Here is a 14632-nt window from a genome sequence, read left to right on the forward strand (position 1 = left end):
TCTGATACAGACAATAATTAAAGTTCAGCTATCTCCCAGTTATACTCACCATTTATCATTCCCCCACAGAGTTCTCTTATGTGTTGTTCACTGGCCTCTTTGCCCTGCAATTGACAAAAGAGTCCTTACACAAAATCATATTATTTCTTGTCATCAGACTATTGATCCCCGAAAGAAACTTATTTCTAATGGACTGCAAAATCAAGCAGAAGAGTTTTTATTAAGAAGAAAGAGTAGTTCAGAAAATATTAGCTTCAGCCTTAAGGTCCTGGGGTGGTGGTAATATTAATGAAGTTGATTTTACAGTTAGTGGGAATGTTGTGGTGCTAATGTTCCAAGTCATATATTTAATTTGTTGTTTATTTGGCCTTTACTGAAAAGTGAAACTCAAGCTTGGGGAAAATAACAAATCAAACCCTAATGTGAGTAATACTATAATGACCCAACAGGAAACAGGTTTGCATTTTAAAGTTATTGACTGCTATCAATTGACTTTCTTAGTGCTCTCACAGTTATGGAGAACAAACATGACTTCACACATCACATCCAACCCCAGTGAATGCAGGTAACTCCTAACAACACATCACATTGAGAGGAAACTAATCCTTAAAAGGTACAAGTTTTTGGAAATAGGTCTTAATTCTGTGTTTGCAAATTGTGCGTGTGTGCACCTTTTTGTACAAATAAACTGCTTCTGCAAATCTGCTAGTTAGATGTGCAGTTACCTGATTTGCATGCACAAATGCCAGTGGTGGAAGTGCAAAATTATAAGCTGGTCTAATGCTGGTGACCTTTAATTTGTTCATGTTTGTGCCCTCATTTGTAATTCTGGGCACAGTCATTTGCACCTGCAAAGCTGAAGTCCAAGGTAAAAGCCCCTTTAATCTTTGGCCCATAATGTTTAAATGTTAAAATCCACTGGACGAGGCCTTTTCTTTTCTGATCTGACCAAACAGTTGCCAACATTAACACACTGGAACCAATTGCCCTCTGAGAACACTTAGCAATTGAGACGTACACAGTTTAGTGTTACTCTTAAGACAACTTATAGAAGGCAGCCAGGCTCCTATTATCGACTTACATTTTTATGTTACTTTAGTGCTGTATTGACAGCCTTGGAGATAGTTTACATTTATTCACAGAACAGGAGCAACATAGGTAGTGTCAGCGTATGCTTCTTCAACACTATTTCAGCGTGACTCAACCCTACTCTGGAGGGACAAGCAGGTAGTTCGGTCTCCATGCCCTACTCATTCTTTGGCCCTTCTCAGGGGACCACCCCAAGGGAACCAATTAATACCAGCTGCGATGTAGTTTTGGTGGTGTGGACGCTTGTCCATTGGGAACTGGACTGAGAACACCAAGCACATTTCACACCGGCCTCTGAGGGTATGTCAACACTGCAATATAAGCTCAGGGTTTGTAGAACTCGAGTTAACAGACACTGGGTTTGCTAAAATAGGACCTGAGGATCTATGCTCATTTGTAATCCCAGGTGAGGAATTGTTGAACCTTGGATTTCATCCTGGGGCTCCAGCATCAGTGCTGCATTATCCAGGCTCACATTCACCCATATCCCCGACTTCCCAGTGCCCTCCATAATGTGGCCACTCTAGCCATTTGTTCATGGTGCAGTGTGGGAAAACTTGACTGTCCACAAAACTTGACTATTCAGAGGACAAAGGAAGTTGGCCTGTGGGATACTTTTGGCATGAGTCCAGTGGCGCTACATCACACTGCAAAGCAATAGGGCTTGAACCCTGGGTCCCGGCTTGACTCAAGTTGGACCCACCACCCCTGTGGGGTCCTGGGACCCTGGGTCTGAGCCTGGGGTTAATGTGATTTCTATGTAGACAGAATTGGGGTTAGGCTTAAGCCTGAGTTCGAACCCTGGGCTTATATTGTTGTGTAGACATACCTTGAATGTCCATGAGATGGTAACTTTCATTCACTTCTCCCCTGCACCAGATCTGAACCAGCAACCTGGAGTTACAAAGTTACATATCCTATTACAAATTCCCTGACCATCCAGCCTCCCACAGGCTGGCATTTTTATTTATTTCTGCCATTAAGGACCTCTTCTTTACTGACTTATAGCAAAAGAGATCTTTCCTCTCAGTCCATTAGCCTGATCTGCTTCATAAGACCCGTCACAGGTACTGATGCTGCAAGTATTGCAAGACTTGTCCATTTGTGAACAAAAGGGCAAAAACTTATTTTGTAAACTTACTGTAAACAGAGTCAACCCTACACCCAAAGTCCAGCATAACCGGTACTGCCTATTACCCATTCATCCATTTCCAATGCAGGACTGATCAAGGAACAGATGATACTTACTGGAGGGCCAGGTTTTCCAGTAATGCCGGGGATACCTTGCTCTCCCTGGTAGCCCATAGGTCCTGGATGACCTGGAATCCCTTGCACACCAGAAGTCCCGTTAGGTCCTTGTACACCTTTAGGACCCAGCTCGCCTCTTTCTCCTGACTAAGGAGGAAGAGAAACCAAACAGCTTAAAACAGGAGGCTCAGCATATTGTTATTCTTCCACAGTATTTCTTAGTTAAGCTTTTCCTTCCGGCTTCCTTGTTTTCTCTCTTACTGACATAGGGGCTATGCTGACCATGTATGTTCCTCATCTCGCATTTACGGGTTTACATGTCTATCATGATAATTATGCATGTTTTAGGCCATACCCATGCTATAGTTCAAACAGTGCTAGCAGCAACGGTATTCAAACCAGGCCACACAGTAGTAGATTTACAACATGGTTCTCAGATCACCACCATTCTGGGACACCACGTCAGAACCAACAGCATTGATGCTCCCTTGCTTTCCACCGTAGCATGGACAGGGCCTTTGATTTCAAGCGTGGAGACCTAACTGTTTCTGCCTTTTGGTATGTTACCATTATAGCAGCAGCAATTAATTCCTTCTCAAGGCTGCTGCTTATCTGATCCTTCCCAGGGCCAAATTTCTGTCTCATCAAGAAGGGTTGGGGAACACAAAGTGACGTGCTAAGCATTTTGAATAAATTGTTTTCCACATTAGGCATTTTCAGCAATAATCAATGGCACTACCCCGGCGGTTAAAGTTAAGCCTGTGCTTAAGCGCATTGCTGGGCGGGGCTCATTACACACTCCCCCATTCTGCATTGCTGAGCTTTTACTCCCACAGACAGATGTGGGATTTACACACACAACTTAGGTAGCCGTCCTTGAAGACTCCATGCAGAGTGTGCATGAAAAATCATAGAATCATTAGAATATTAGGGTTGGAAGGGACCTTAGGAGGTCATCTAGTCCAACCCCCTGCTTGAAGCAGGACCAATCCCCAACTAAATCATCCCAGCCAGGGCTTTGTCAAGCCTGACCTTAAAAACCTCTAATGAAGGAGATTCCACCATCTCCCTAGGGAACTCATTCCAGTGCTTCACCACCCTCCTAGTGAAAATCACAAAGGTCAACACTAAGGGTCATCTAATGGCTATATTAATGGACCAGAGACCAGAGCCGAAAATAAAAGACAATGCCACCCTTGATGCTGCATAACCCAATGAGATCAGAAGCTACATTGGGATGTGATAAGCACATTTGTTTCCTTAACATTTCTGTGACTCTCAGTCTGCAATGGATGACACTTACCTCTCCCTTTTGTCCTGGGGGGCCGAAAGGACCCTACAAAAAAAAAAGGGAAGTTTGATCTTACTCTTCTCTAAAGAACAAGAATCAGTTGCAAAGTAAACACCTAAAAGCAGATCCTTAAGCTCTTGGAAGCAGGGACCACCACTGTGTACCGTACCTAATGTAACGGGATTCCTGAGCAGGGTCTGTGGGTTCTACATCAATGCAAAGCACAATACTGCAAACAGAGGCATAGGAAGCCAAAGGGCACTGCCAGGAGGTAGGATAACCCCTTGGTATCTTTCAACTCGGGGGTTGGGACAGAAAACTGGGTGACCAGAATGTTTCAAAGGGTTGCGGTGCAGCTCCTGTCCCACGGGGCTGGCTGGGCTTATCTTATCACTCAGATTTGGCCCAGCCGTCATGATGACAGGAGTCTGAGTAGGCCAAATTTGAGTGAGTGGCACTGGAACCCCACGAGCCAGGTCACAACTCCACTCACACAACTGCAATGCCGAGAGCCAAGCGCAGCCAGCCCCACAGCACAGGAGCTGCATGAGCCGCCACTGTGGGGTGAGTGCCAGGCAGGACCCAACCCCCAACACACACTAGGGGGCAGGATCCGACTGAAACCACCCCAGCGCCTCCACCCCTAGGTCACGACAAGCCATAAACATTTACAAATGGACCCTGAGCCCAAAAAGGCTGAGAACCACTGTGACCCCTGCAGATCTGCAGAGCAGTGCAGGGCTCGTCTGCTCAGCAGTGCAATCCTCTGACTGCTGGAGGGGAGGCGGGAGGGGCTCAAGGTTCAGGCGTGGACTGCACTGGTAAGGAATAACTGATCGGTTTAGTTTTACTAGTAAAACTAGAGGATTCCTCACCTCTATAGACAGGGATTCATCATTAGACCCACAGACCAGAGCTGAACGTAGCTCCCTGGCAGTGACAGCCTCCATTGAACCAAAGCCTCAACACCCAAGAACAGAAGGGACTGTCGGCTTCTATGCACTGTGCAGTGCATCTGATCTCCCTGAGGGGTAGAAATAACGAATGATGAATCCCTGGCTATTAGGGTGACCAGATATCCCGATTTTATAGGGACAGTCCTGACATTTGGGGCTTTTTTTTTTTTTTTTAATATGGGCTCCTATTACTCCCCCACCCCGTACTGATTTTTCACACTTGCTGTCTGGTCACCCTACTGGCTATACACGTGAGAAATCCTCCTCTAGTTTTACTAGTCAAACTAAAATGGGCACAGTGCTGATGGTGAACGGAATACTTGGTTTGGTTTCACAGGCCACCGTTCTCTTTTCACAATCAATAGTGTAACTGTAGCCTTTGGAGCCCTCGTGTATTCAACGCTGGCAGGTTTTAACAGTCATTGGTTCATTAATCCCTGGGCTCCCACTGTTTGGTATGTTAATTTTGTTTTGTTTAAATGACACCTACCAGTTCTCCTTTGTCACCTGGCAGGCCATCTGCTCCAGCGGCGCCCTGATAACGAGGCACAACAGTTAACACATGAGAACCTCACCAGTGGGTTTGAAATGGTTATTCACAAACATGCGCTACACTTTCCAAGTGGGATTTACTCTGTCAGGGCCCAGTCCTTTGAGCCCTGAGTACCCTCAACTCCTACTGGCAGCAAAGAGGATTCAGTACCTTGTTGTTGCAGTGGGAACGTTTTCCGACTTGGAAAATAGATATGGCAAAATTAAGGTAGGCTCCACAATAGCTGTTCTGCTGCTCTGAATGGCAACCATGATAATAGGCAGCCTTCTGCAAGAGCTAGGAGCCCTTTGCATCAAACTCGCTGTGGCAAACATTTAATTCTAGAGTGACCTGAGCAAGGGCTGAACCCATAAGAGACAAGGACCTGGCAAGTGCTGATGAGCAGCAGTGCAGCCAGAACAGGTGTCCACACTTAACACTCTTCGCTCCAGGAAGATAGTTCCGTGCTAAGTCTGTTCATCAGACAAAATTCCTTGTTTAAACCGGGATGTGACCCCAAAGCAGCTGGTTGTATTAATTCAGCTGGACTACACGGGCCTAAAGAGTTAAGGTGTTAACAAGACCCTGTTACGGTTTAACGTTAAAGGTTTGGGGTTTGGTATACAGAGACTTGGCATGGTTAGTAGCACAGCAAACCATTAAACATTATTTTAACCTTTTAATTAAAGACACAGAATAGAAGGAAAAACAATTAAAGCATTTGAAATGTAAAGTATTAAGTAAGGCTTTCATTTTAACAACAGATATTCATTTATTCATTTTAGCTGGGAAAACTCCCCTTGTTTGATGGGTTTTTCAGATGCTATGAAAGAGGGTATTAACTGTCCTTTTTGGGGGAAAGAGAAGTTTGCTGAAATGGGCTGGAGCTTTTGTTGCTGCTGTTGTTAAAGTCTGATCCCGTTTCCTAAGAAAACTAAACAAGACAGACAGACAGAGAGAGAAAAGAACAGCAAATATAGAAAATACAGCTTCCATCTCTGGTGGTTGACTTTCACTTGCAACCTCGCTGCTGGAAAAACAAAGGCACAGCACACTGTTTTATTAGTCACTTTGAGATCTGGCAAACTTATACCAGCATTGAGCTATTTAGGGCATTAATTTTAGTTGCCCCTTTCTGGTGTTGCAAATTATGCAGCGTTGGCCAGCTACGCCAGACGTTAATTAGACAAAAGGAAAAAGGAGAGGGATAGGAAAGAGGAGAAAAAGGCAGAGAAGGAAAAGGACACCTGGGTGGGGAGGAACGAGAGAAAAGCAAAGTCTCAAATCCCACGTGGTATTTGGGATTTAGCTGGAGCTGGTGGACGTGGCAGTGTTATTTGGGTTCCGGTTTTTGGCCTAGTTTGGTCAAGACAACTTTTTAGGATTGGGATGAAGAAGGTCCAGGGTCCCAGGAGATGGTGGGGTTGGCAGCCAGGATGGTGAAGCTCACTCCAGTAGCCAATTTTTCTCCCCAAATTCTCTTTCTTGAAAGACTCCCAAAAGGGAGTGATGGGTGGAATAGTCCATTCCCTCATTATTTTGTCCACTAATTAGGCCTAATTTCTGACACACCAATTGTGGTTCGTTGATTTTTGGTCTCACACTGTCCAATTTTCCAAGCATGATTTCAACATAATCCTTGAGGCCTTTTTGTTTGGACTAATTCAGTCTCTCTGTGCTTTTGTATCTTTTCCCACCAACATCTGTTATTAGGTTATTGTAACACCTTATGAACTTACACCCACTTTTCACAGTTAAGCTCACAATTTGGGTACATTTGTAGGTCCAATTATCACAGCAAGCCTCTGAAATAAAGTACATGCAAGGGGACTATTCATAAGCCCTTACGAAAAATAAAAGCTAAACTTCAACAGTCACGAACTTGCGGTCTACCCAAAATCGGGCTGGGGTGTTTCCAGTGATGTTTGAAACCAGATGGCTAATTATTAAGTTGCAGCTTAGTTGGACTCATACGAGGACAAAAGTCTCCCAAGACCCATTCGGTGAATAGCCCTGTATGGTCATGTTAAGCCATAATATATAATCCCTTTTCCTTTAAACCAACAGATGGCGCTTGTTATTCAGGTAGGAATAGAGACAATACACAGAGCTACCCGTTGGTATGTGCAGGGTTTACACGTTTCAGATGCCACTCAGAATGGCATTACAACATGGCTAGGGTATTGCACACGGCTCCAGGCACCAGCATGCCAAGCTGGGACTAGATGTCTTTTTTAGATTTAGGCTTCACAGACCCTATTGAACTTAGGCTGATCCTGCCCTTAGAAAGCAACAAAAGGAAGATAGGAGGCATATTTGCAATTGATAAACTGTTTTTGGGGGGGCATTCCATTTTCTGCAGAGATAAACCACATTCCTCCACTGATCTAAGTTACAGATTTCAAGGAAGGTCATCAAGTGAAGCAATCCAAACATGACAATTTAGAAGAAAAGTTTATTAAGGGCTAAATTTCCTAGCCCCTACAAAGTTAAACATCGAGGGCTTCAGGGGGGCTACCCACATGAGTGGCCAAGCAAACCCAGCTTTACCGCTCCCGTGGGTACCCTCTGAAGATTACAGGCTGACTTTTGTGAGTTAGGTGAGCAAGATTTGGCCCCAAGCAGTTTACTTGCCACGTGCTGTGACTGGAAGACAGACACAAAGGATCTGGAGCGCGGCATTTCAAGATCCCTTTATTAAAATAAAATACATTGAGCACACACAAAAATTAATCAGAAGAAAAATGGGTTGGCTGTGTCTGCTGCATAACCTGCTAATTTTAATTGGGAGGAAAAGTTGGTAAAGCTGTTGAATAGCTGTGATCAAGCTACAGTTAAATCATATTCGTTGAATAAAATGGGAAAATAACCAGAAAAGGAAAGACCAACCCTCGGCTCACCTGGTTACCTTTGGGACCAGAAACTCCACCAGAACCCTGGAACAAGAGAAAGGGAGAATGAGCAGGGAACTGTGCTTTTCCCACGCATTCCTAGCACAGTCAGATGCTCACTGGCACAGTGAGGGGTGGGAAAACTAATCCTGTAATTGCCAGCTAAGACGAAGAGGCAGGGCAGGGATCAGAACTCATTTGTATTTCTTAGAATCAACAAGAGGTTTTTAGCGTTCAGTTTGTTTTGCAGCAATATTCTGTGGTCTCTGTGGTTCACATTTCTTTCTTGACAGTTACAGTATATATAAGCCACAAGATGATAGGCCACAATTTCCTTCTCTGAATTGGCTCTCTCACCTCATCTCCTCCATAACCCATTCAACCTGCCAGCCATTAAAAATAACTTTAATGCAGTGGGTCTCAGTGTTTGAGGGCCCCACCCCACCTGCCTTCTGTTCATTCTCTGTGTCCGCTAACAGTAAATTGTGGTCATTGTAAGGCTTTGGCTTATGGGATACTCTGTTCATACTGTCCTTGTTAATTCACTGAACAAAACTAAAATGCCGTGTGCAGTTAATTCTGGCCATTTACATCAGACTCACCTTCCTCGCTCATCCCTGGGTAAGGTTCCTTTCCCTCCCTTCCCCCAGGCATGTAAAATATTCATAGATTTTTTTATCATCATGGTATAGAGCAGGAGAGTGGATTTTTGTGCCAGGACTAGTGAATGTTCATAACAGTTTTGCAAGGTCTCTATTACTACGTCAATTTTCACAAGGGTTTAGGGTTAGCTGTTCCTGACTTCGGCATCCACAGAGAAGCGTGACTTGGGAACTTGCTGGTAAGGGACCCACCTTGTCTGGTATCCTGTTTTAAGTGGCAGGGTCAGATGTCCATAGGAGTAAAAGGTGAACCAAGTAGCTGTAATTTATAAACCTAGGGGTAATTTAGCCAGTCTGAAGAAACATTCCAAGAACAACCATGCCTCTTTAGCATTCAAAAGGAGAATGAAGCAATACATTTGCAGCCCTGGCCTGTGACTTTGGATCCATCTAACACAGCCGGGAGCCAATCGAGTTCTGAGGGCCTTGGTCTTTTCTGCAATGCACTGTTGGATGGGTTCAATTACTGTAGTCTTAGAACAGCAGTTTTATGGCACATTCATCAATTTGACAATTGGGAAATGTGATTTTTTTCCTAGCTGGTTCTAGAAACTTCCAGCAGAACAACGTGATAGAACAAACACACAGAATTAGTGGGTGTCATTTCATTAAAGTCAAGCCCTGAAGATGAATTAAAAAACTGAAAGTTCTATTAAAAAGTGTCCCTATTAAAATAATTCAGAGGTAACAAGCCAGAAGGTAGAAATGAATCTGGGTATTTATAACTTTTTTTTAAAAAATGAACACAAATGCAATATTATTCCCCAAACCCTGTGACAGGGCTGCTATTTTTTTTTAAACAGTTACTTGTTCTCCATTCACTCATTTTTAACAGGGCCATAGTTTTAAAGGGATGCATCATCTCCAAAAATACATTTTTCATTGTGGCGATTCTTGTTTCTACAGTACGCCTGCTGTTATAGCGTCCAGACTCAGAGCCCCTTGTGACTGAGAAGCATAAATCTCACCACAAGATTCTTCCAGCTCTAACACAGAGGCCCATTGTGAAATCTCTGGTGCCCAGGGGTGATTATTTACACAGAGACTTTACCTACAAGCTGAAGTGAAGGAAGCCATGGAACACACGGCTACTGTTCTCCTGCAGGCCGTGGACAACTCACATTCATTTTTGCGCTGCTGGCTTCTTTTCAATGAGAATAATTCTATTTAAATCCAACCGCTGAATTTATTTTTAAGTTCTGGCCTTGCAGGGCCTAAGTATGTTTCCGTTTGTAAAGAAAAAAGAAAAGATTTTTTTAAAATGTCCTAATTAAATATTCTAAATAACTATAATGCAGCTCTCCTGTGAGCATGGAGATCTTGCACTTTGCTGAAATCTGCATATAGAGCAGGTATAGTAAACCCACTTCGGCTCTGTGTCCATTGCAAACAAATAGTCCAATCTGGCTGGGATAGGATCTGGAAAATCTTGTTGAAATAAACTCTTCAGTCTAAGCATAATGGGACTTCTAGGAATGGAGATGCAGCACTGGAAATGCTGATTAGCTCATGATTCCCCTCCCTTTTCCAGCTCTAACTCCTATGATTCAGGATTGGTTGTTTGTTTTTAACAATAGATCAGTAAAAGCCTGATTTGTCAGGATCCTCCTGCTGAGGCTGACATCAGGAAGCACAAAGGAATGGTTCAGTTTATTAATCAGCTGAACCGATATATCGAGACATAAGAACTTGGTCTATCCAGGTGGATCTTTTATCTTAGGTCTGGTCTACAAGGGGGGAAGGGGAAGAATCGATCTATGTTACGCAACTTTAGCTACATGAATAATGTAGCTGAAGTTGACGTACTTAGATCTATTCAGTGCGTTGTCTTCACCGCGGTGAGTCAACTGCTGATGCTCCCCTGTCGACTCTGCATGCGCTCCCCTGCATGCGCCTCTTGCTCCAGTGGAGTACCGGAGTCGACAGAAGAACGCTCGGCGGTCGATTAGACACAATAAATCGACCCCTGCTGGATCGATCGCTGCCCGTCGAACCAGCGGGTAATGTAGACAAGGCCCAAGATACTTATATGGCCCCATCCCACAGTGTCTGTGTGCCTCACAATTTTTAATTTATCCTTATGAGGCAGGACAGTGCTATTATCCCCATTTTACAGAAGGGGAATGGAGGCACAGAGAGGGTAAGTGACTTGCCCAAGGTCACACACAGTCTGTGGTGAAGCAGGGAATTGAACCCAGGTTTTGAAGCGTTAGACCTTCTTATTCTCTTATCTATATGCGCTGAATGATATCGTGTGCTTGATTTTCAGCTACAAAGCCCCTAACTTTGCAGTAGAAGTTTTGCACTTGCCATGAACTGCAATTGCAAATGGTAAAATGTAAACATCTAATGACATTTTACCCTTGCAAGCCAGCAAGTTAGGTATCTAACCGCTCCTGCTTGCATTTGCAATTTGTAGCAGGCCCAGTTATTTATCCATATAAAACTGAAGGTTCAAATTAGAGGTAAGGTTCAAAATGAGGCTCTGAAAATGTTAAGGGGATGTGTTCCATCGTCGGTCTGGCAGGGAGCACAAGCTGGCGCAGTTCTGCTGGCTTTACTTTATTGTCACTAGCATCATCCAATTTATGGGCAAGAGTTGTACCTTTGAAAGATCTGGGGAAAATCCCGAGCAAACAGATTGCTTTGTTGCAAAATCGACAATTAGGGAAAAAATTAGTAAGTGCTAGTACATTAAACCAAGCAGGGACAGGCAGACACTGCTGACATAGACCCCGATGGTGGGAAATCTGCCATATAGGAAAGTTCTCCTCACTGTCAGAGGGTCCCTGTAAAGGGCCACTACATCACTCAAAGTGGAGGGAACGGGCCAGGGAGGGGGTAAAGTGAGGGCTGCTCTCATTCAGCCCATCCTCTCAGGAGCAAACAAGAAAAAAGGTCAAAATCGGAACAAAACTTTTCAAATGACTTGAACCAAAACGGTTTCCAGATTTTTGGTTCATGAACATTTTCAAGATTTTGACTTTTCACCATGATTTGGTATGGGGACGCTGTTTGAGACCCCAGAAGTTTTTGCAGGATGGCAAAAACCTTTCCTGCCCAGCTCTACTTACCCTGTCACCAAATTCACCACGAATCCCCGTAGGGCCAGGGAGTCCAGGTTCCCCACTGGCACCTTTGCGGCCCTAAAGGGAAAACAAAGGAAAGACAAGAGTCCTTGCACCTGTTAATATCCCAAGAGTTCACCAGTCTCAGTCCTGATTTCCTGAACAAAGTCATTAATTCCAGATTCTCTTTTTCCTTCTTTACTCTCCCGAGTCCCAACCACTAACCCTGTCCTTCCAGACCCCAGTACCGCTCTTCTCCTTCCTCATGTCCTTGCTTGCTGGCCCTACCCTTCCCCTCTGACGCCATTGACTGGGGGAAGGCATTTTGAGGTACTCCAGCCCAATCTCTTGCAGATCATCAATGGCATTAGCAGAGGTTGCTTAGCGGCCACAATAAGGGCATCTGGGTGCACCAACAGAACCAAATTTGGGAGTCAGGAAGCAATGAAGCTTCAGCACGACGAGTCTCCATGGGCCGCGGATGATAGAGCCCTTACCGCTTTGTGTGGTCAGTACACTGAGAACTGTATGAAAACCTGCAGATCTTTTAATTCAGAGCAGCTTTATCAAAACACCCATGCAAGGCTGGCCTGATGGCTTCTTGATGACATTTGCAGAGCCACGTGAAAGGCTTGAGCCTGAGCTCTCCCTGACAACGGAGGCTGGATGTGCTGCAGATCAGGGAGCGCTTGATGATGCTCCAGAGTGGGTCCTCTGGACAATTCAGGTGTTTTGCTGCTCAGGCGCCGTGCGGAATCCTAGGCCGGGTCTACACTCGGAAGGCTTTGCCGACACAGCTATACCGTTGTACTAGATCAGCACTTTTGCCAGCATAGCTATCCAGCCCCACCCGGAGTGAAGTAAGTTACACTCGCAAAAGCACGGGTTTGCCAGCGTAACTTGGGGCTTTTGCTGGCACAGCCCTGGTGACATTGTCACCACCGACATTGTAGTGTAGACCTGGCCCTAGCCACTTTCCGGCTGGAGAGGGGAAAGCAGCTGCCATCTTGGAAGTGCGGGTGACGGGATTCAAGGAGGGGTCCCCGGGACTAGCACAGGGGACACTCAAGACGAGTGGGTTGGGAATATCCAGGTGAAGGAGGGTATAAAATGATCAGATCTAAAAGACTCCCTCTGCATTTGTGAAATAAAGACAGTGTTTGCTCTTGCAGTGGATATCGTAGTATTCTGGCCACTGCTCTCCCTTGCTCCCCCTTTCACTGTGCTATATTAAAGAGGGCATCAAGTATGTTCTGATTAGTGGAAATCCAGCCCCTCCAATCATTTGTCACGATCACCCAATCTTCTTTGCCAGAAGTTTGCATGGACACCTGGTGGGTACTAAATTACCCAAATTTCTAGTTTACTGACCTGAAAGCCTCTTACACCTGGGGCTCCCAATGGGCCCTGAAGACCAAGTGCGCCCTGAGAAAGAGAAGAATAAGCATCATTAAGAAAGATCATCCACAACCAATTGAGTCCTGAACACGGTTGAATTGCCTTTGTTGTAACAACAAAGAGCAGGCCGTCCTGCGGTGTAAAAGTCTTCCTAACAGCCATGCTGATGGATGGCCATTGCAAGGCAGCTTGCTGTTTACTGAACTTTATTCCTATGATTACCATTAACAATAACGATTATTTCTGTTTTACTCAATGCTTAGATTCATTTGGTTCTTATGAATGCAAGGGTCTAAGTGACCCTGGCTAGAGATAGGCACAGTAGGACTCGTGCTCTGCAAACTTCTCCTAGACACACAGCCCTGAGAATATGTCAGTTCAGACCTGACACTCCAGTTCTGAATGGATACAGTTAATTGGCCTGATTCAGCAAGGTAGGGAAGCAGGTGTCTAATTTTAAGCACATGACTAATCCCAGTGAAGTCAATGGGTGCTTCCTGACCGTGACCCGCTAAATGGTGCTTTTGTGATGGATACACCTGATCATCCTCTTGAGATTTCCGGGTTAATATAGGGGCAGAATGTCAAATAAGTGGCCAAGGCTTTTTACACCCTAACAGGATCTTTCTGAGATATTCTAAGTCGCAGGAATTGAAAACACAAGACAATCCCTTTGCACCTTTTCCAATTCACAGATCATTTTGTTCTTAGTAGGTTGACACATATGCCTGCTGGGAAAGAGGTTTTCGGGGGGAGGGGGAGGAACGGTAGATGGAGTTCCAAGCAACTCTAGTACTAACTATATATCACATATTTAATTGCATACAGGTTAATCTAATTAATTCATTGAACCATTTTTCAACTCTTACTGAACTGTCAGATGAAGTTAGGAAGAAAACTGGTAATTAAGGGAACAGACTCTGGGGGCTGGCAAATTGAAAACCTGGGGCCTGATTTCCAGACGAGTTGAGCATCCACCAACTATAAGTGAAGCAAATAGGAGCTGCAAGCGTGCAACCCCTCTGGAAGTCAGGAACTTGGGTGTCCAGCCTACCCCCTTGAAATACACACATGCAAATACAAAAGCATGATCCAGTGCATGCCTTGGGACAGTCAAAACTGGCAATCACATCCATTGCAAAAATGTATGTTTGTGCAGGCGCATTTTGCCCCAGCAGCTTAGGTCAGGCGTTTTGAAAATGCAGCCTTTTGTGTTTTCTGTTATTCCAGCTAAACACATTTCTGAAGAAAACTGACAGCTGCGTACAAGAGGCTACGCTGTATTCTACTGAGAAAATAAAACACACAAATGACGTTAGGTCAAATTTTGAAAGTTACTAAATGACTTAGGAGCCTAAGACTAAGCAATAAGTCACTTTTGAAAACGGGATTTAGGCTCCAAGGTCACTGGGTACAACTTTCTCAAGACCTAAGTCACTTAGGAGCCAAAATCCTATTGTAAAATTAAGGGGACTTATGTGCTTCTCAAGATTTTAC

The 14632-nt window shown here is 44.5% G+C and overlaps 1 protein-coding gene across 1 annotated transcript in view; it reads right to left on the reverse strand.

Annotated features, from left to right (window-relative positions):
• Positions 1-14632, reverse strand: part of COL9A3 (collagen type IX alpha 3 chain) — a 67411-nt gene that overhangs the window by 7072 nt on the left and 45707 nt on the right. Inside the window, exons 23-29 of the mRNA XM_044986376.1 lie at positions 13109-13162; positions 11744-11815; positions 8017-8052; positions 5075-5119; positions 3641-3673; positions 2338-2484; positions 50-104 (exon numbers count right to left, since the gene is read on the reverse strand). Coding sequence (XP_044842311.1) covers positions 50-104; positions 2338-2484; positions 3641-3673; positions 5075-5119; positions 8017-8052; positions 11744-11815; positions 13109-13162 — 442 coding nt within the window. The remainder of the gene's footprint in view (positions 1-49; positions 105-2337; positions 2485-3640; positions 3674-5074; positions 5120-8016; positions 8053-11743; positions 11816-13108; positions 13163-14632) is intronic.

This window comes from Mauremys mutica, chromosome 13 (genome assembly GCF_020497125.1).
Source record: "Mauremys mutica isolate MM-2020 ecotype Southern chromosome 13, ASM2049712v1, whole genome shotgun sequence".
Taxonomy (NCBI): Eukaryota; Metazoa; Chordata; order Testudines; family Geoemydidae; genus Mauremys; species Mauremys mutica.